The sequence below is a fragment of the Myxine glutinosa genome, chromosome 1, assembly GCF_964187855.1.
Source record: "Myxine glutinosa chromosome 1, kmMyxGlut1.1, whole genome shotgun sequence".
NCBI classification, from domain to species: domain Eukaryota; kingdom Metazoa; phylum Chordata; class Myxini; order Myxiniformes; family Myxinidae; genus Myxine; species Myxine glutinosa.
The window spans coordinates 134,362,197-134,381,975 of NC_136261.1; the positions used below are offsets into that span (position 1 = coordinate 134,362,197).

Genomic DNA, 19,779 nt, shown 5'->3' on the forward strand with positions numbered 1-19,779 from the left:
CACAATAATGCTGTAGAAAATCGCATAGATGCTTCTTTCTGAGCATCTCATTATAATAGAGCAAACGTATATGGTTATGTATGTATATTTGTGACTAAAACGTCTTCTTCTTCTTCATATCAAATACGTATAAAACCGAAGAACACGGTCCATGAAGCATTGAGAGGGTGAGGCGGTAAAAGTCGTGTGACTATATCTCTATTAATTACGTACTGTTTGAACGTCGTTTGCATCCTGTCTATTAATTAAGTACTGTTGGAATATACCTTTCGACCATTTAGACTGCTGAGACCCCTTAGACATTTGAAGACTTATTAAGTCCACCAAGACCCCCTAAAGACCCAGAAGACCCTTAAAGACCGAGAGGATCCTGAATACCCTGAGGACCCAAAAGACCAGTAAGATGCTATTGACCCATTAGACCAGCTTGGACCCTTGACCATTTAGACTTTAGAGCTTTAGACTACTTGTACCTTTTCAGACGACAAATAAATAATATCACCAATATTACAAATAAATTTGTACAAAAGAAATGTACACCGCACCTTTCCTATGCCATCTCCAGGCGCTGCATATCGTCATTGCCGGGCACCGAAGGGGTCTCGGCAATGACGCACGCTGAAAGGAAGTACAGTACTCAGTTTTCACTCTGGTTGTTTGTTTGTTTGTTGTACACCACACCTTTCCTATGCCATCTCCAGGCATTGCAAATCGTCATTGCAGGGCACCGAAGGGGGCTCGGCAGTGACGCACGCTGAAAGGGAGTACTCAGTTTTCACTCTGGTTGTTTTCTTGTTTGTTTGTTTGTTTGTCCGGGCGATATCTCAGCCATCCTTTGAGCGAGGTAGCTGAAATTTCGGCACAATAGTGAGCAAGTCCTTTGTCAAAAAGCTTATTTTTTGTTTTTTGATTAATCAATTAATTGAGGAGTTATTTAATTATTAGCGATTAATAAAGTACTTATTTAATTAATCAAATTTCCTTTCTCTTCTGACCATTAACTCAGGCACCTTTTGAGTTAGGCAGCTGATATTTGGACATGCCAATGACCAGGTGATTTGGTTGCAAAGGCTATTTTTGATTGATTAATCAATCAATTAATCAATTAATCGATTAATTATTTAATTATTCGATAAATGACTAATTTTTTTTTTTAAAGTTACAGATTCTGATGAAATGGTGGTGGTTTATGTGTTCTATGACCGAATTGATTAATAATTTAATTTTTTAATGATTATTATTTATTTATTTTCATTATTAATCATTTATTTATTTTCTTTCTCATTTGGCCAATATCTCAGGCACCTTTTGAGCTGGGAAGCTAATATTTGGACATGACAGTGACCAAGTGATGTGGCTATCAAATATATTTTTGATTTATTGATTAATCATTTAATCGATTAATTATTTATTGATTAATCGATTAATTATTTATTGATTTTTTTTTTTTTTTTGTATACTGAATCGAGGCTCGTGAAAGAGCTAACATTTACTTCACAAACAAATCAACCAGACAAGCAAAATACCCAAAAAGAGGGAGCGGAAGACAAGATGGGGAGAGAAGGGGAAGCACACAAACACAACATCCGAGAGCAGGGAGATGTGTGGAAGGGAGAGGGCCCGGGGGGAGGAGGCATGGGAAGGGGGGGGGGGGGGGAGGGAGAAGTATAAAACACAAGGACACCAAGGACTTCCTGGACAGAAGTTGGTATTTCAAAAAAGTGGAATTGGGGTGAAATTAGCGGGGGTAGAAAAGATCAAGGTTTTGGATGGGGGAAGATAAGAGATGGTGGTGAACAGCTGTTTTAAAGACTTGGAGGGTGGAGTGGGATTGAAGAGAGTGAGGGAGTTTGTTCCAGAGGTGGGAGAAAAGAGGAATGAAGGAGTGAAGGTGAGCAGAGAGTCTTGATTTTGGCAGTTTAACCATAATTAATCAATTAATTATTTAATTTTTTATTAATGACTTATTTAATTAAATTTATAAAAGATACATCTTCGGATGAAGCACTAGTGGTTTAGTTATGCTATTAGCCAATTGATTAAGAAAATATTTTGTGATAATCTTTTATTGATTTTAATTATACAATTAATCAATCAATTAATGTACACCTCTCCCACCCAATGCAGCCTCTATGAGCTGCACTGCAGTATTTCCGGGCGCCAGAGGCGCCCCAGCAATGCCGCGCTTTAGGATATTTAATTATTTGGCATGGGGGCGGTGTACTTTGAATGTATCTGTACTTGTTTGTATTATGATTGGTGTAAATCATGACAACACAGCAACTCAAGTTCGTTCAGTCAGTATCCTCAGGTAAAATAAGCCTGTGCCTCTGTAGCGACGTGTGGTGAGGCGATCGTAATGAGTCGATCAACGTTAGTTCATGCAATTTGCAAAATTTTAATTCCGAAAGAACACTGCTAGAACAAGGCAAGTACTACATCTGTGAGGTTCATCGATAAATCAATGGTTATCACCAGAATTTCCAGACTGGACAATATAACAGCAAAGCAGTAAAGCCAATTCTTACCAATAATTATATAAGCTACCCCATTTGGGTAATCAAACCTTTACGAACCAAAGGTTGGAGTGTTTTGGCTGCCTGTGCAGCATGATGTAAAAAACTACAATTAGTATTTTGTTGATATAGATGTTAATGATTAGGATATGATTGACCTTTGTGTCACTATCCTGGCTTATTATCAAAAGCCCTGGATGGGAAGAGTACATGTTTGATCTACTTGTCTACACATGAAGAGTATACTTTCAGACCATTTTTGGTTTTGAGCAGTTGCTGCAGCCCATGATTAATGCTCTATGAACAGTGAGCTATCAACAGGAAATCCATTGAGATAATTTTGTTGTTGTGCATTATAGTTCCAATATTAAGTGATACAGTGTCTTTGGCACTGAATTTGACTCTGTACCCCCCTGTCGTGCAGTTTCTTGGAGGGGTTTGGATGCTTGGAACTGAAGTCTGCGATGCATTAATGGCAATGGATGTCATGCTTTGTACAGCTTCAATCTTAAACCTTTGTGCCATCGGTGTTGACCGGTATGTATCTTTTTTAGAGTTGAAGACCAGTATATGTATCTCTTTTACAGTTGAAGACTGGTATATGTATCTCTTTTAGAGTTGAAGACTGGTATATGTATCTCTTTTAGAGTTGAAGACCAGTATATTGTCGTGTGCCTACCCTGTAGTGAACACCGCAGGGTGACACAGATGACCAAACGAGCTTTAACTCCGAAGCGTTCAATTTAATGGCGGACCATCGTTATATGCACAGGGAGCAAGTGGGGGAGAAGCCGTAAGCGCTTACCTTCACGAGTCCACCCGACGTCCTCCACCCTGCAATAAATCAACTCGAACCGACACGGAATGAAAATGTACAAAAATACCGGATTTATTAAAGAAAATGCCGGTCACAAAATAATGCACGATAAAACTATATTCCTAATTGGAGCTCGGATACAGACAAAGGGAAATATAACTGAATATAAATACGTGTTTGTGGCACTTAGCTCAAAACGGCTCTTGAATCTTGTCAGGAATCGTCAAAATCCCCTCGCGTCCTTGGCGGGAAAATGTGCTCGTTGGTGCAAACTAGGCCTCACCACGCTTCCGCCCACTCCTAGCTTCGTCGAGAGCGCAGCGAGCAGGCCGCGCCCGTCCAATCGTCGTTCTTGCTTGGGAAACCGTAGTTCTCGATCCGCAGTTCCTCCTCCTCACGGTCACGATAAAGATGTTGGAACACGACCGTTCGTGATGAATCTTCCTTGCGCAAGAGCAATAGCGACCATTCCCTATGGGATCCAGAACAAGAAGAAAAAATGTCCGCCGTTTTAATTATTTTTTACTTGAGGCTCTGACGTCATCCCACGACGTCTCCGTGTCCTATCACGACGTCTCCAACGACGTCTCCGCTCCTATCAGCGAGTTCCATCCTACCAGTCCTTGTGCCAATCAAATCCCGGACCAATCATTGCTCTTTGGGGGGTTGCTCCACGGCTCAGCCTGATTGAGGTGGTGATGTAGCGGCTGCGGCACCAGCGGTAGTGTTCGATGCCTGGCTTCTGGTTGGTTTTTTTTTAGTGTCATTAATTATGGTGTCGATTGCTTGGCTTGGCTATGGTGTGTAGTGCGGTGTCATAAGGAACACAGGAAAAGATTACAGAGGCAATTACATACAGGGGATTAATTTACCCATAATCCCTGACTAATTAACATATCCCACCCCTCTCATGGGGACGAAGATGCAAGCTTACCCGACATACGGTCTACACAAATTTCCTATTTATGATACATCGCGGTTTCTTCTCCTTCATCGTGACATACGGAGCATGGTAATCTATACACTCTACCTGGTTCTAAGGTAATCACTGCCTACCCCCTACAAACGTAACAATACGTATGCATCTCTTTTAGAGTTGAAGACTGGTATATGTATCTCTTTTTAGATTATACACTCGGCAGCATCAGTGCAATGTAAATTCCGTTGGAATCATCAACCTCATTTACACCAGATTCACCTGCTCCTTAATATATGTCGTCTAGCATAGCTTCAACACATAACATAACAGCCAAGTTTGACTCTGTGGATAACACTTCCATTATTTCAACAAACACGCTTCGGAAATCTAAGATGTACTGCAATAAGCAATACTGTATTTGATCTTGCATTTGGAGAGGGCAGTGTCGATCAGTTTGAGTTGCTTTGCCTGCCGGCACACATCTTAGATGCTTCTATCATCCACGCTTCTATCAGAAAATAGATTTTGAAGTACAAGAGTGTAGTTTTCAAAAGGAAAGGAAAACAAAATAAAAGGGAAAGGCTCTCCGACCAATCTTGCAGGTTTTTGCAGTTTTACAGTTATGTCTGACCATCTAAAACTGATTATTTGCTAATTACTAGCAGTTACTAATTACCATTCGATACCACCAAATACCTTATGATTCTTATCTGGTGAAACCAAATAACACCAGATATTTGTCAATTCATACAAAACAGTCAAACACAACCAATAGCTTTTGCTTTACCACCCAATGCGTACGCAACCACCTTTAACACAACCACACTAACAAATCTTCCTTCTTCTCCGATATGCACACACTCACTTTCGTTACTGTCTGCGATGCTCACGGTTATATTACTGTCTGATAAGTGATAACTCTCCATTACCTTTAACTATCAGACATCATATCTTGTAGTAAGACACTACCACTGTGTCAGTTGATCAATCTGAATACACAAAATGGAGCAAGTATGTGCAACAATCAAGCACACATTATATTTTACAAAAGAAAAATTATTACTCATTATGTAACTTGAAAAACCCTGGTGTTGGGCTAGCGGCTAGGGTGCCAGCTTAGGATAACCTAGGATCATGGGTTCGAATCCCGGTCGATCGCTGAATTAACGCCAGGGGGGTTGACTCGGCCTGTCATCCTTCCGAGGTCGGCTAATTGAGTACCAGTTCATTGGTAATTCCCTGCTTGTGCGTAAAAGGTGACAAAAAGGGTTGGCGGCAGGAAGGGCATCCGGCCGTAAAACATTGCTTCAAAAAGGGGACCAAAAAACAACAACAACCACGGTCCCCGAAAAAGACCAACCCCCGCTTTGCGGGGGGAAATGGCCTCTAAAGGTGGTTTTTTATTTTTTATTTTTATGTAACTTGAAAATATATGAAAGATTTATTTTTAGTGAAAGAGCAAAGATTTTGAAAATAATCTATAATGTTGCAATAAATTATCAAAAATTACACTTGTGGTTGAAACAAATGAAAAGTCCCCCACAAAAAGCCAAAGTTGAAAGCTCCATGAACATAAAGCATTATATTTGTGATCATTACCATTGCATGGGCAGCCTGTGGCTGCTGGTTTGCATCATTGCTGAGGGCGTGGATGTACAGCTGATGCAGTGCTCCCTGCTGGTCAGGGAAGGAATTATGCAATTTGTTCAGGGTTTGGGCGAATAATCACCTACTCTTTGCGAAGGACACCATGGGATATTTAACTTCCACCAATGACTAATGCCAGCAGTCATCCGTGGGCCGACTCACATATTGATGAATCACCCTGCCTGTGAAACACCACCACACCGAGCAGTTTATAGCTGGGTCAGGATTCAAACCCAGGCCACACAGCTCAGAGGTGATTGTGGTTACCTCGAGGCCATCCTGGCATACCTCTAAGCCATATAGTAGTCCTACCTGAATAGTGAAACAAAGGATTGTAGCGGCTACCGCTGGGTTTTCACAATCGCCTTGCACCTATCAAGGACGCGGAGCGATCACCATGCCGGGCTCGTCCAGGACGCCCGGGCAGGCCCGCGCTCAACTTGCCAGGCCTCGGTCGGGACGCCCGGGCATGCCCAGGCTCGCCCTCAACTTGCCAGGCCGCAGCCAGGACGCTGGGCCACGCCCCCTCTCGCCTTTCCTGGGCAAACGCTCCGGGATAATATGTATATATATTGCTGCCCGATAAACGGGCTTTTCAGAGTGCCTGAGTGTTTGGTTTGATTAAAGCAACTCGGATGAATTCCAGCTTTTTGTCGCGTCCAATCTTCCGATCGACGTGGGAGCCCCAGCTCCTTCATTGGTGACCTACCGACATGGACACGGCAGTCGCCCTTAAACTGCCTACCTTCTGGGAGGCTCACGCGGCGGTTTGGTTCGCACAGGCGGATTCCCTGTTCGCCCTGCGAGGCATCACGGCCGACGACACCCGCTTCCACCATGTGGTAGCAGTGCTCGGTTCGGCCACCGCGGCCCGCGCCCTGAGCCTCCTCGAGAGCCCGCCAGCCGCTGAAAAATACGGCGCGATTAAGAAGCTTCTCCTCGACGCTTTCGCCCTCCCATCGGCGGAACGCGCACGGCGCCTGCTCGACCTGCCCGAGCTCGGCGACACACGCCCTTCCGAGCGAATGGACTACATGCTTTCACTGCTCGGCGAGCACTCTCCGGCATTCCTGTTCCGGGAGCTGTTCCTCCGTCAGCTGCCTAACCCGGTACGCCTCGCCCTGGCAAGCACGACGATCACAGATCCCCGGGCCCTTGCCAGAGAAGCCGACAAGATCTCCGCCGCAGGACAGCGCATCGCAGCGGCGACATGGGACCCACCGCCGTCCGACGCAACACCCATGGCGCCCGAGCACCCGGCACGGTCGACGACCGAACTGCCGACGCAATTGGCGGCCGCTACACCGAGCCGACCACCTCCAGCACGACGACCGGGGCCTCTACCTGACCAAGCGTGGTGTTACTATCATGCCAGGTTCGGACAGAAGGCCCGGACATGCCGACCTTCGGCAGGCCGGGAAACGGCCGGGCCGGCGTTCATTACCAGCCATGAGCGCCGGCCACACGGGCAACTTACTGTTCATCACGGATAAAGCGTCCGGACGGCGCTTCCTGTGCGACACCGGCGCCCAACTGAGCGTCATACCCGCCTCTGACCAGGACAGGCAATCCGCGGTTTGCGGCCCCTCCTTGGTTGCGGCCAACGGATCGACCATCCGCACCTTTGGCCCGCGCAACGTCACCCTCTGCTTCGGCGGCCAACGCTTTGCTTGGACGTTTGTAACCGCAAACGTGCCCATGGCTCTGCTAGGCGCCGACTTCCTCTGCGCACACGGACTGCTGGTGGATGTCCAACGGCGTCGTTTAATCAACGCCGAAACCTTCAGCTCCCTGGTATGCACATTGAGCAGCTCCGCGCCGACCGAGCTGGCATGCGCCGTCCCGGCGGCGAACGAGTTTGCTCGCCTGCTCACGGAGTTCCCGGCCCTCACGCGGCCGACGTTTTCGGCCGTTGCAGTACGGCATGGGATCGAGCACCACATACCAACCACAGGCCCGCCGGTCTACGCCAGGGCCCGCCGCCTCGACCCAGCCAAGCTCGCCGTGGCGAAGGCCGAATTTGACGCGTTGGAGCACCTCGGCATCGTGCGGCGCTCCGATAGCGCGTGGGCCTCGCCACTGCACATCGTGCCAAAGCCGGGGGGTGGATGGTGCCCGTGTGGCGACTACCGCCGTCTCAATGACGCTACCACCCCCGACAGGTACCCGATCCCGCATATCCAAGACTTCTCCGCCCGTCTGGCGGGACGGGTCATTTTTTCGAAAATTGATCTCATACGGGGATATCACCAGGTACCTGTCAGGGCGGCCGACGTCCCTAAAACGGCAGTCATCACGCCGTTCGGCTTATTCGAATTCTTGCGGATGCCGTTTGGTCTCAAGAACGCGGCTCAGGCGTTCCAGAGCTTGATGGACGGCGTGCTGCGTGACCTGCCGTTCCTTTTCGTTTACCTGGACGACATCCTCGTCGCCAGCACGTCCCGGGCCGAGCACCTCCTCCACCTCCGAACACTGTTCGGGTGCCTCAGCGAGCACGGCCTCATCGTCAACCCGGCCAAATGCCACTTCGGCACGACGGCCGTTTATTTTTTGGGCCACCACATCACCAAGAACGGGGCCGTGCCGCTGCCAACCAAGGTTGAGGCCATCACCACGTTCCCGCGTCCCTGCACCATAAAGGCCCTGCAGGAATTCCTGGGAATGGTGAATTTTTATCACCGCTTCGTGCCCCGCGCTGCTCAACTCATGCGGCCCCTCTACGAAGCCCTCCGGGGCAAGCCGGCCAAGCACGACATCGCCTGGTCCGCAGCAATGGATGCGGCCTTCCAAAGCTCAAAGCGGGCCCTCGCCGACGCAACACTGCTCGCTCACCCGGTGCTCAACGCTCCCATCGCCCTCACCACGGATGCCTCCGACTACGCGGTGGGCGCCGTACATGAGCAATGGGTGAACGGGGTTTGGCAGCCACTCGCTTTTTTCAGCCGGCAGCTCCGGCCGAACGAGCTCAAATACAGCACGTTTGACCGGGAGCTCCTCGGTCTACACCTGGCCGTCCGCCATTTCCGCCACCTCCTGGAGGGCCGACCTTTCACGGCGTTCGTCGACCACAAGCCGTTGGTTTACGCCATGGCCAAGGTCAAGGAGCCGTGGTCGGCCCGCCAACAGCGCCACCTCTCCGCCGTGTCGGAGTTTACCACGGACATCCGGCACGTCGCCGGCAAAAACAACGCCGTGGCCGACTGTCTTTCCCGGGCCAGCGCGAACGCGGTCCACCTGGGCGTGGACTTTGCGCTTATGGCGGCGGACCAAACCACCGACACCACGGTGCAAGCCCTCCGGGCGGTGGACACGGGCCTCCGCCTGGCCGACATCCCCTTCATGGACACTGTCCTGCTCTGCGACGTCTCCCAAGGCCAGCCTCGCCCCATTGTGCCCGTCACCTGGCAACGCCGCATCTTCGCCTCCCTCAACGGCCTTTCCCACCCGGGCCGGAAAGCTTCCCAGAAGCTGGTGTCGGCGCGATTCGTCTGGCACGGCCTTCGTCGGGACGTCCGCGATTGGACCAGCACCTGCATGGCCTGCCAACGGGCCAAGGTCCACCGACACACCCAGGCCCCGCTGGCACCTTTCACCGTGCCCGAACGACGTTTCGACCACGTCAACGTGGATCTGGTGGGCCCCCTCCCCCCGTCACGGGGGTTCACACACCTGCTCACCATGGTGGACAGGACCACCAGGTGGCCGGAGGCCGTTCCCCTCGTCTCCACCACCACCGCCGACATGGCGCAGGCTTTCATCGCCACCTGAGTCGCCCGCTTCGGCGCACCGGCGGACATCTCGTCAGACCGCGGACCACAGTTCACCTCCGAGCTGTGGGGCGCGGTCGCCCGCAACCTGGGGGTCAAGCTCCACCGTACTACGGCCTACCACCCCCAAGCAAACGGGTTGTGCGAGCGATTCCACCGCTCCATGAAGGCCGCGCTCATGGCCGGCCTTCAAGACGGCGGTTGGGCCGACCGGCTGCCGTGGGTCCTTTTGGGCCTCCGCACGGCCCCCAAGGAGGACCTCCAGGCATCCACCGCCGAGCTTGTCTATGGCCAGGCGCTACGCGTCCCGGGCGAATTCGTGCCCGACACTACCAGTCCCTGGTCCGCAGCTCACCAGCGCTCTGACCTCCAGGAGGCCGCCCGACGGTTTGCCCCCGTGCCAACATCCCACCACGGTGACCCCCAGTCCTACGTCCCCCCAGCACTTCGCACAGCGGAGTATGTTTTTGTGCGTCACGACGCACATCGGGGGCCACTCCGGCCGCCGTACGACGGGCCCTTCCGGGTGCTGCGACGGGACGACAAGTCGTTCGTCATCGACATCGGCGGCAGGTCGGACCGGATTGCGGTGGACCGCCTCAAGCCGGCGCACGTGGACGTCGACCACCCACCACGGGTGGCCCTTCCGCCGCGGCGAGGCCGCCCCCCGTCCACGGTGCCCCCCACTCGACCGCCCACCACCACACCGGACCCCCTCCCACGACCCGCCAGGGGTCGCTTCGGCCGGGTCATCAGGACCCCCCTCAAATTGACCCTGCCGGTGCAAGTCGATTCTGGGGGGACGTGTGTAGCGGCTACCGCTGGGTTTTCACAATCGCCTTGCACCTATCAAGGACGCGGAGCGATCACCATGCCGGGCTCGTCCAGGACGCCCGGGCAGGCTCGCCCTCAACTTGCCAGGCCGCAGCCAGGACGCTGGGCCACGCCCCCTCTCGCCTTTCCTGGGCAAACGCTCCGGGATAATATGTATATATATTGCTGCCCGATAAACGGGCTTTTCAGAGTGCCTGAGTGTTTGGTTTGATTAAAGCAACTCGGATGAATTCCAGCTTTTTGTCGCGTCCATTCTTCCGATCGACGTGGGAGCCCCAGCTCCTTCAGGATGTTTATTTTATAGGTTACAAACAGAATTTTCACACATCCATGTTAATATATACACTCAAATCGTTGAGAAGTCTCTCATTATTCTACTTATACACACTTTGCAAGAGACGGCTGCACCGGGCGACTATGAATAAAATAAATTCCCCAGGTCGTTCTGCTGATGGGAGTAGAATTACCTGATATGTTGGACACGGATGACCGTTGTAAAAGTGAAGATTTACATAACGTTGTTCAATATTTGTTGAAGATATAGACTGTCATGATCTGAAAAGGGCTGTGAAGCCCATGAGAGGAGATGAATGTTTGTAGCTATCAGATATGTAAATTCAAGGCACTTGGGGAAATCAGAAAATTACCAGAATATCCAAATGAGGCAATGGGAGAGATCTGATTCAAACACTTCAATTTATTCACTTTTTGATATGGATAGGATCTGGCAAGGGGGTGGACCGATGGAGGAAGAGGAGGAGGGGATAGGTAATGTGGTGGGCATCCTTTGGGACAGCATTTGTTCAGCCCCATACGTGTGTCCTCATATTGTTAAGAGGAGAGCCATGAACAAATAGACAGACTGGCAGGGCTTGGGGCAGCTTGGAGATACTTGTTGTATTGAGCATAGAAATATTGTTACGGATGGAGGTTCGAGTACAGACGAGGTCCACGGGGTGGTCGCCAAACCCACCACTTGCCCTCTAACCCTGAGGCCACTAGGCCATGGACATCTCCGCGGCCCCATGGGCTGTTAAGAAACCTGGCAGGTTAAGGTTGTTGGGATAATTAGGTCTAACTAACAGGGTCCCCATGCCTTCGATATCATGTTACCTGTTGGTGACCTAATTAGGCCGTGAGATGATAGCTCAAAATGTGTCCAAAAATGGGCTTCCATCAACGTTTTGGGAAATAAGTGGAATTGGGCAATTCCTAATGTTTCAGACTTGTTGAATTCAATTTTGTAGTTCCACATGTGATATTCCATTGTTACAGGGGTCAAAAGAGCCAATTTTCGATCAGGCCCTTATTCGAACCTCAAAGACTCTTAAGGGTTCCACACGTGATGAATGTTAACATTTTTACCCAATGCGGCAGTTGTTCCCTGGTGTTTGAGACTTGTTGAATACAATGTTGCCGCAATGTTGCCGCTCTTTAATTTCTCTCTTTCTGTATGTATGTATCTACAGAAAAGTGAATTCTTTAATAATAAAAAAACAATTGTAAGGCTCACTTGGCTTCACATGGATGGTTTTCAGGGTAGAGGAGTAGTAACTGAAACCCAAATCCTATCCAGGTTCCTCCTGATGATCTTTGCTTCTTTGGGTTCCTTCTGATGACTGCAATGCATTTTTGGTCTTTCATTTTTGATTTGCCGACAACAATCCCACTCTGTCCCCATCTCCCACCTCGTAGCCAATACCTGTCTCTTTCACACCTGCGAAGGTAAAGAAGGTTCTGTCCCCAGCCTCGACTCTTCATTGGCAACAGGCCAATGTGGCTTCAGTGCTCATAAATACTGCTTGGCTGATCTTGCTTCTCCTTTGTCTGCTGTAATCAGCATATCCTTCTCTCTGACCACCTCTCATCTGCCTGCAAGTCTGATAACTGCTCTCATTCACAAGAATAGTGCAAAAATGATACTCTCAAAGTCTAAACTGAATTTGGTGAACCCTGTCCCTTTATTAGAGATGATGTCGTCTATCAGTCAACTTCACACCTAGCTCTCTGACTCTGACTTGCTCTGCTTATGCAGCCCATGTGTAACTATTAAACCCTCTCTTCTTTCTTCTTCCAATGAGGACTGAATTTATCCAAGGCAGTGACTTAGGCTCAGTCTTGTTCCTCTTTTGCATAAACAACCTCTCTGATGAAGAGAGTGATGCTAGTTCCTGGTGGGGGGAGATCCTGGAAACCTTCTCTTTCCTTTGTGCAATAATAACTAACAATAACAATAATCGGATAATCTAACAATGATCGGATAAGTGTTGTACTTGTTGAATTATGACGTCATAACGAAGGCATCGATGACATCATCATTAACATATTTTATTCCCCATGGAGAGTTCTTTACAGTGAGCCATGTCTCAATTTTTTCCATGGAGCGGTTTCAGAGATATAGAGGTGAAACTTTTTTCGATTTTTTTCCAAGATGGCGTCTGTATCACGTGACCTATGACGTTATAATTATCATTGAAAAAATTATACAGGAGCCGCACATATTCTGAAAATTTCGTGTCCATCGGTCTAACAGTTGCAGAGGAATTTTTGTTTTACTCATACTGATCAGATCAAGTGTTGTACTTGTCGAATTATGACGTCATAATTAAGGCACCGATGACATCACCATCAACATGTCTTATTCCCCATGATGAGTACTTGACAATGAGCCATGTTTCAATTTTTTCCATTGAGCGGTTTGGGAGATTTCGAGGTGAAACGTTTTTCCAAGATGGCTTCTGTGCCACGTGACCTATGACATCATAATTATGAATAAAAAAATTATACAGGCTGAGGCGCTTCTATGGTAAATTTTCGTGTCAATCGGACCAACGGTTGCCGAGAAAATGAATTTTTAAAATGCAGACGCGTACGGCACACGGCACACGGCACACATACGTAACTGAATGCTTAACCCCGCTTTTCGCTTCACGAGCGCAGGGTAAATATCATTTGTGCCAAATTTGGTCGCAATCCCATCAGCGGTTCCGGAGAAGAAGTTTCAAGTGTTTACGGATGGACGGACGGACTGACAAAAGACCCTGAAGTCCCCGAAGACCCAAAACACCCTGAAGATCCAAAAGACCCTGCCAACCCAAAAGACCCTGGCAACCCAAAACATCCCGAAGACCACAAAGACCTTTAAAGACCCAAAACACCCCAAAACACCCTTAAAGGCCCAAAGGATCTTGAAGACCCAAAACACCGTGAAGACTAAAAATACCTTTAAAGACCAAGAGGAACCAAAAGACCCTTAAGACCCAAAAGTCCCTGAAGACACCAAAGACCCCGAATACTCCAAATACCCAAAACACCCCAAAGGCCCAAAATACCCTTGAAGGCCCAGAGGATCCAAAAGACCCCAAATACCCCATAGACCCAAAACACCCTGAAGACCCAAAACACCCTGAAGACCCCAAAGACCCAGAGAAACCAAAAGACCCTGAAGACCCAAAAGCCCCTGAAGACACCGAAGACCCAAAACACCCCGAAGACCCCAAAGACCCATTTACCCAAAAGACCCAAAACGCCCTGAAGACCCAAACCACCCTGAAGACCCCAAATACCCTTAAAGACCCAAAAGACCCTTAAATACCCCGAATAACCTAAAGCCCCAGAGGAAACAAAAGACCCAAAAGCCCCTGAAGACCCCAAAGGCCTTGAAGACCCATAACACCCCAAAGACCCAAAATACCCTCAGAGGCCCAGAGGATCCAAAAGACCCTGAAGACCCAAATGGCCCTGAAGACCCAATGCACCATGAAGACCCAAAATACACCGAAAGTGTCAAAGATGCCCATCTCACCCAAACAACGCGTGGTGAGGCGCGCGGAGCGCGCCGAGTCACGCTAGTATACTTAAGAAATTAACACAAAATATGACATCTAAGACAGAGAAGAAAACGTTCTCACAGGCCTTCCTGGTCTTGCTGCATACCCCACACAAGTCACTGCATCAATCTTTTTACAGAAACAGCGGAAGACAGTGTAGCTGAGAAACACCCAGGAGTGCATTAAGGGGCATGATCTAGAGCGCAACTTATAAGGCAATGCTTTGGTTCTAGGCCAGGGCAGTGCATGCAGGCTCAGACATTGCTGGCCTTGCACCACTGCAGTGAAATCAGTATAGCAGAAAAGCTGTACGTGGATGATGCCCTGCTTTCCAGTCCAACAAATGCGGCAGAGAAGATGCATGCAAACACCCACCCAGCCAGTGTAAGCAAGCACTAATCCAGCTCCATGTTCCTCGCACCCAGGACTCAAGGACTCACTCCACAGGGATCATTCCAGAAAATGGAGGAGATTGCCAAGACAGCTGTTTGCCACACTGCCTCATAGCAAAGAGATATTGACATTCTGTCTTGTCTGCTTGTATCCTCCAAGGTTTCCCCTTTCAGATTCCTCCTTCCTGCCCTCCTGTCTGAAATCAAGATTCTGCAAACCCCAGCACAGCAAATTTGTTTCTGCTCACCCTAGTATAGCAGAGAGGAAATTAATTGTTGCCTTGGGAATAAAGGCGGACATGTGCCGAGACTCGGGGTCTATTAGCCTGAGAAAGCTCACTGGAAAGCAGGTGAAGTGTCGCCTGAGACCGGGAAATAGTGGCTGTGGGAGTTTGTGCTGGTATATAAACAGTATATGCACAGTGCATTCAGAAAGTATTCAGACCCCTTCACTTTTTTCACATTTTGTTATGTTGCAGCCTTATGCTGAAATCGTTTAAATTCATTTTTCCCTCATCAATCTACACTCAATACCCCAAAATGACAAAGAGAAAACAGGATGTTAGAAAGTTTTGCAAATTTATTAAAAAGAAAAAACTGAAATATCACTTTTTTTTTTTCTTTTTTTTTTTTTTTTGTATACAAGATCGAGGCTCGTGAAGGAGCGAACATTTATCACACAGAAAGACAAACCGACAAACCGACACATAACCGACAAACCGACACATAAAACAAAAAGCATCGGGAGCGGTAGACAAGATGGGGAGAGAGGGGGAAGGACACAAACACAACATTTGAGAGCAGGAACCGAGAGACATGGAGACATCGAGAGATCTGTGGGAGGGAGAGGGCTTTGGGGGGGAGGCATGGGAAAGGGGGTGGGAGAGGCATAAAACATATGGACACTGCCAGGACTACCAGGAAAGAAGTTGGAATTACAAACAAGGTGGATCTGGGGTGAATTAGTGGGGGTAGAAAAGATCAAGGTTTTGGATGGGGGAAGATAAGAGATGGTGGTGAACAGCTGTTTTAAAGACCTGGAGGGAGGAGTGGGATTGAAGGGAGTGTGGGAGTTTGTTCCAGAGGCGGGAGAAAAGAGGAATGAAGGAGTGAAGGTGAGCAGAGAGCCGAGATTTTGGCAGTTTAACCATCAGAGGCTTGCTGGCAGATCTTGTGCGACCTGTAGGAATATTTGGGGGACAGAGCACAGAGAGAGCTGGGGGAGCAAGGCCGGAGAGGAGTCGGTAGAAGACAGAAAGACCACCTACCTGCCTGCGGTGAGTGAGTGAAAGGCCCTCAGAGATAGCTTCATCGCGGGAGATTCCAATGATTCTGAAAGCTTTGGTTTCAACAGCGTGAAGCCGAGCTAGGTGTGAGGCAGGAGCACCAGCCCATAGGGGAGAACAGTATTCCATTGAGCTGCGGATGAAAGCCTTGTATGTGGTGAGGAGCTCAGGTGTGCCTAGGAAGGACTTCGCACGACGGAGGATGCCCAGTCGGCGACTGGCTTTGCAGGCCAGCTTGGAAATGTGGTTTTCCCAAGAAAGATCATGGCAGATATTGAGACCCAAAAGCGTGAGCGACAGAACTTCTTGGAGAGGATTGTTGAGAAAGTAGATGGGAGGGTTGTCCAGTCGATCTTTTCGGAGAGACATAGTAAGAGTGTGAGATTTGTCAGGATTGAAAGACATGTTCCACTTGTTTGACCAGTCTGTGCTTTTGTCCAGGTCTTCAGAGAGTGAGGAGGCTGCAGACTGCCGATCTGAGGGAAGAGGAATGGAGCGGCAGAGAGTGGAGTCATCAGCAAAGAGATAGAGAGGATTTTCCAGAGAGTCGGAGAGATCATTGATAAAGACCAGAAAAAGCACAGGGCCCAGCACACTGCCTTGGGGAACTCCAGCCTGAACAGGAAGGGGAGATGAGAGAAATCCATTCAGGGCCACACGTTGACTACGACCAGAGAGGAAGTCCGCAAGCCATGCATGGAGATTTCCATGGATACCATAGGAGTAGAGTTTGATGAGCAGAGCTGGGTGCCAGACCGTATCGAAGGCACGTGATATGTCGAGGGAGACAGCTCTGATTTCCTGTTTGGCATTGAGGACCTCCATCCATTGTTGAGACAGGAGAAGCAGCATGTCCAGAGTAGAGTGACCTGGTCTGAATCCAAATTGATGATCAGAGATCAAGCCATTGGAGAAGAGGAAAGATTTCATATCCGAAGCAATGATGGATTCCATGACTTTGCTGATAATTGGGAGCAGGCTGATTGGTCTGTAGTTAAAAGGATCTGTTTTTGCACCTTTTTTGTGTAAAGCGGTAATGTTTGCTGATTTCCAGGATGCTGGCAGATGACCTTGAGCAAAAGATAGGGTGAAAAGCACAGAGAGAGGGTGAGATAGAGTGGCAGAGCAGGATTTTAGGACCCGTGGGCTGATGCCGTCTGGTCCAGTTGCAGAATCAGAGTCGAGGTTAGACAAAAACTCCTCCACCTTGTCAGGAGAGAAGGACACAGAGTGCAGGAGCAGTTGGGTTCGACTGGGAAAGGTGGGAACAGAGAGAGATGGATTTGGGACTAAAGATTTTGAGGCAAACACAGAGTTGAGGCATTCGGCTTTGTCACGTGCGATGTCAACTGTGTGGCCATTTGAGGTAAGGGAGGGGATGGAGGGGGAACAAACACCAGAAACTGATTTGACCAGACGCCACCAGGATTTGGAGGAAGGAGACAGGTTTGAGAGTTCGTTCTTGAGTGAGGAGAGATAGTGCTTCCTGGCACTCCTGAGGGTAGACACACACTTGTTCCGAGCTTGGTGGAAGGAACTGAGATTGCCTTCAGTTGGATTAGCCTTCCAAGAGGCAAAGGCAAGTTGTTTCAGGGCAACTGCCTCACCACAAGATTCGGTGTACCATGGACGGGAGGAAGGGTAAGACAACTGAAGACGAGATGGGATAAATCTGTGCATGAGAGAGATCAGTTTGCTTTGGAAGAATTCCCAGGAAGAATTGATGTCAGAGGCAGTGGAGATGGGAGACCAATCCAGACGATTGATGGCTGCTTGAAGCCCGTCCCAGTCGGCCTGAGTGAAATGCCAGACTCTTCGACGCTGAGGCGGCTCTCTGAGAATGGCCAGAGAGATGTCCACTTTGACAAGCACATGATCAGAAGAACCGATTGGAGCAGAAGAAGAGCAGCAGACATTAGCAGGGAAGTTTGTCATAACCACGTCTAGAAGAGAAGAAACTCCATTGGCTGAGATCCGGGTCGGGAAATTGACAGATTGTGTCAATCCCAGTGAGTCACAGAAGTCCTTTGCTGAGGTGCCATGACTGGTGAGAGAGGAACCCACACCCAACCAGGTGGCATGATGAGAGTTGAAGTCACCACATATGAGGAAGAGAGAGTTGGGATGAGTGGATAGAAGTTGGTCCATGTTGTCAGAGAGTGAAATGTAAATTGAGTCATCACTGTTTGGGGGACGGTACAGAACACATATGAACAAAAGGTGGGAGCGGAGAGGAAGCCGTAGCCAGAGGTACTCCTGGGGGTGAGGAGGAGAGAGGGCAGTGCAAGGAGAATGAGGAAGAGAGTTTTTGATAAAGATAGCCACCCCACCACCAGGACGAGGCTCAGGTCTATCATACCGGAAGAGGGAGTAACCAGGAAGAGATATTGAGGAATCAGAGACATCTTGAAGGAGGAAAGTCTCTGTTAAGCAGATCAAGTCTGGATTGTCAGAAGCAACCTGTATGGAGAGATCAGTCAGGTTTGAGCGAAGACCCCGGATGTTTGAGGTCCATACCGTTAAAGAAGAGAGAGGGGGAGCATCGGGTACAGGACAGGGGAGGGGAGGAGTAGGGTAAGATGAAGGATGAGAGGGGGAGGTAGGGAGAGCAGTTGATAGTGTGTCAGAGATTACAGAAGAGTTCCAAGAAAAGGAAGGATGAGGAGGATGAAAGGTTTGGTGGTGAAGGGATGAGGCAGAGTGAGGGGTTGTTTGAGGGGGGGCATGGGACAGTAGAAGGTTGGGGGGGGTGGAGGCATGAGATAGAAGGGAGACGTGGTGGGGAGGAGGCAACTTTGAGGAGGGGGGAGGAGGGAGAATTTGAGAGGAATGGTATGGGGGGAGATTTGAATGGGAGGAGTTGGCGGGGAGTTTTGAAGGGGAGGAGTGAGGCGGGAGTTTAGGATGGGAGGGGCAAGGGGGGAGTTTAGGAGGGGAGGGGCAAGGGAGGAGTTTATTCAGGGAAGGGCAAGGGGGGAGTTCAGGAGTGGAGGGGCAAGGGGGGGGATTTGGAGGGGAGGGGCAAGGGGGGACTTTAGGAGGGGAAGGGCAGGGGGGGAGTTCAGGAGTGGAGGGGCAAGGGGGGAGTTTAAGAGTGGAGGGGAAAGGGGGGAGTTTAGGAGTGTAGGTGCAAGGGGGGGGGGATTTGGAGGGGAGGGGCAAGAGGGGAGTTTAGAAAGTGGATGATTAATGAAAGACGAACATCGATAACAAATTGGGTTTGTTGTGATTTTCAAGTTAGCAATCCGATTCAGAACGATGGAGGAGGGATGGAATGAATGTGAATTTAGACCATGTAGTGAGGGAGACGTATAAGATATTGAATTTCTTTTTTTTGATGTGGAATGAGTTGGAGAGGAAATTGAGAAAAGCCTTTTAAATAGGAAGAAAAACAGCGTGTTGTAATATACCACTGAATAAACCACTGAAGGGGAAAGGTTAAACATATTTAAAATAATATTTAAACAGAAAAGAGAAACTTCTCCAGAAACTTCTTTAAACAGAAACTTCTCCCCAAGGCCCTTCTCCCCCGATGTGTATTCACACAATGAATACATTGACATAAGTATTCAAATCCTTAACTCAGTACGTAGTTGAAGCACCTTTGGCAGCGATTACAGCCTCGAGTCTTCTTGGGTATGACGCGACAAGCTTTGCACACCTGGATTTGGGGATTTTCTGCCATTCTTCTCTGCAGAGCCTCTCAAGCTCTGTCAGGTTGGATGGGGACCGTTGGTGGACAGCCATTTTCAGGTCTCTCCAGAGATGTTC

The 19,779-nt window shown here is 49.0% G+C and overlaps 1 protein-coding gene across 5 annotated transcripts in view; it reads left to right on the top strand.

Annotated features, from left to right (window-relative positions):
* The window catches only part of DRD4 (dopamine receptor D4), a 292,964-nt gene that overhangs the window by 92,948 nt on the left and 180,237 nt on the right, over positions 1 to 19,779 (top strand). For 4 of the 5 annotated variants that reach the window (XM_068118680.2, XM_068118679.2, XM_068118677.2 and 1 more), the window contains exon 2: positions 2,941 to 3,053. In XM_068118680.2, the coding sequence (XP_067974781.1) occupies positions 2,959 to 3,053 (95 nt within the window). In that variant the 5' untranslated portion in view covers positions 2,941 to 2,958. Of the gene's footprint in view, positions 1 to 2,771; positions 2,823 to 2,940; positions 3,054 to 19,779 lie in introns of those variants that run through there. The other variant, XM_068118681.2, reaches the window with a different exon arrangement.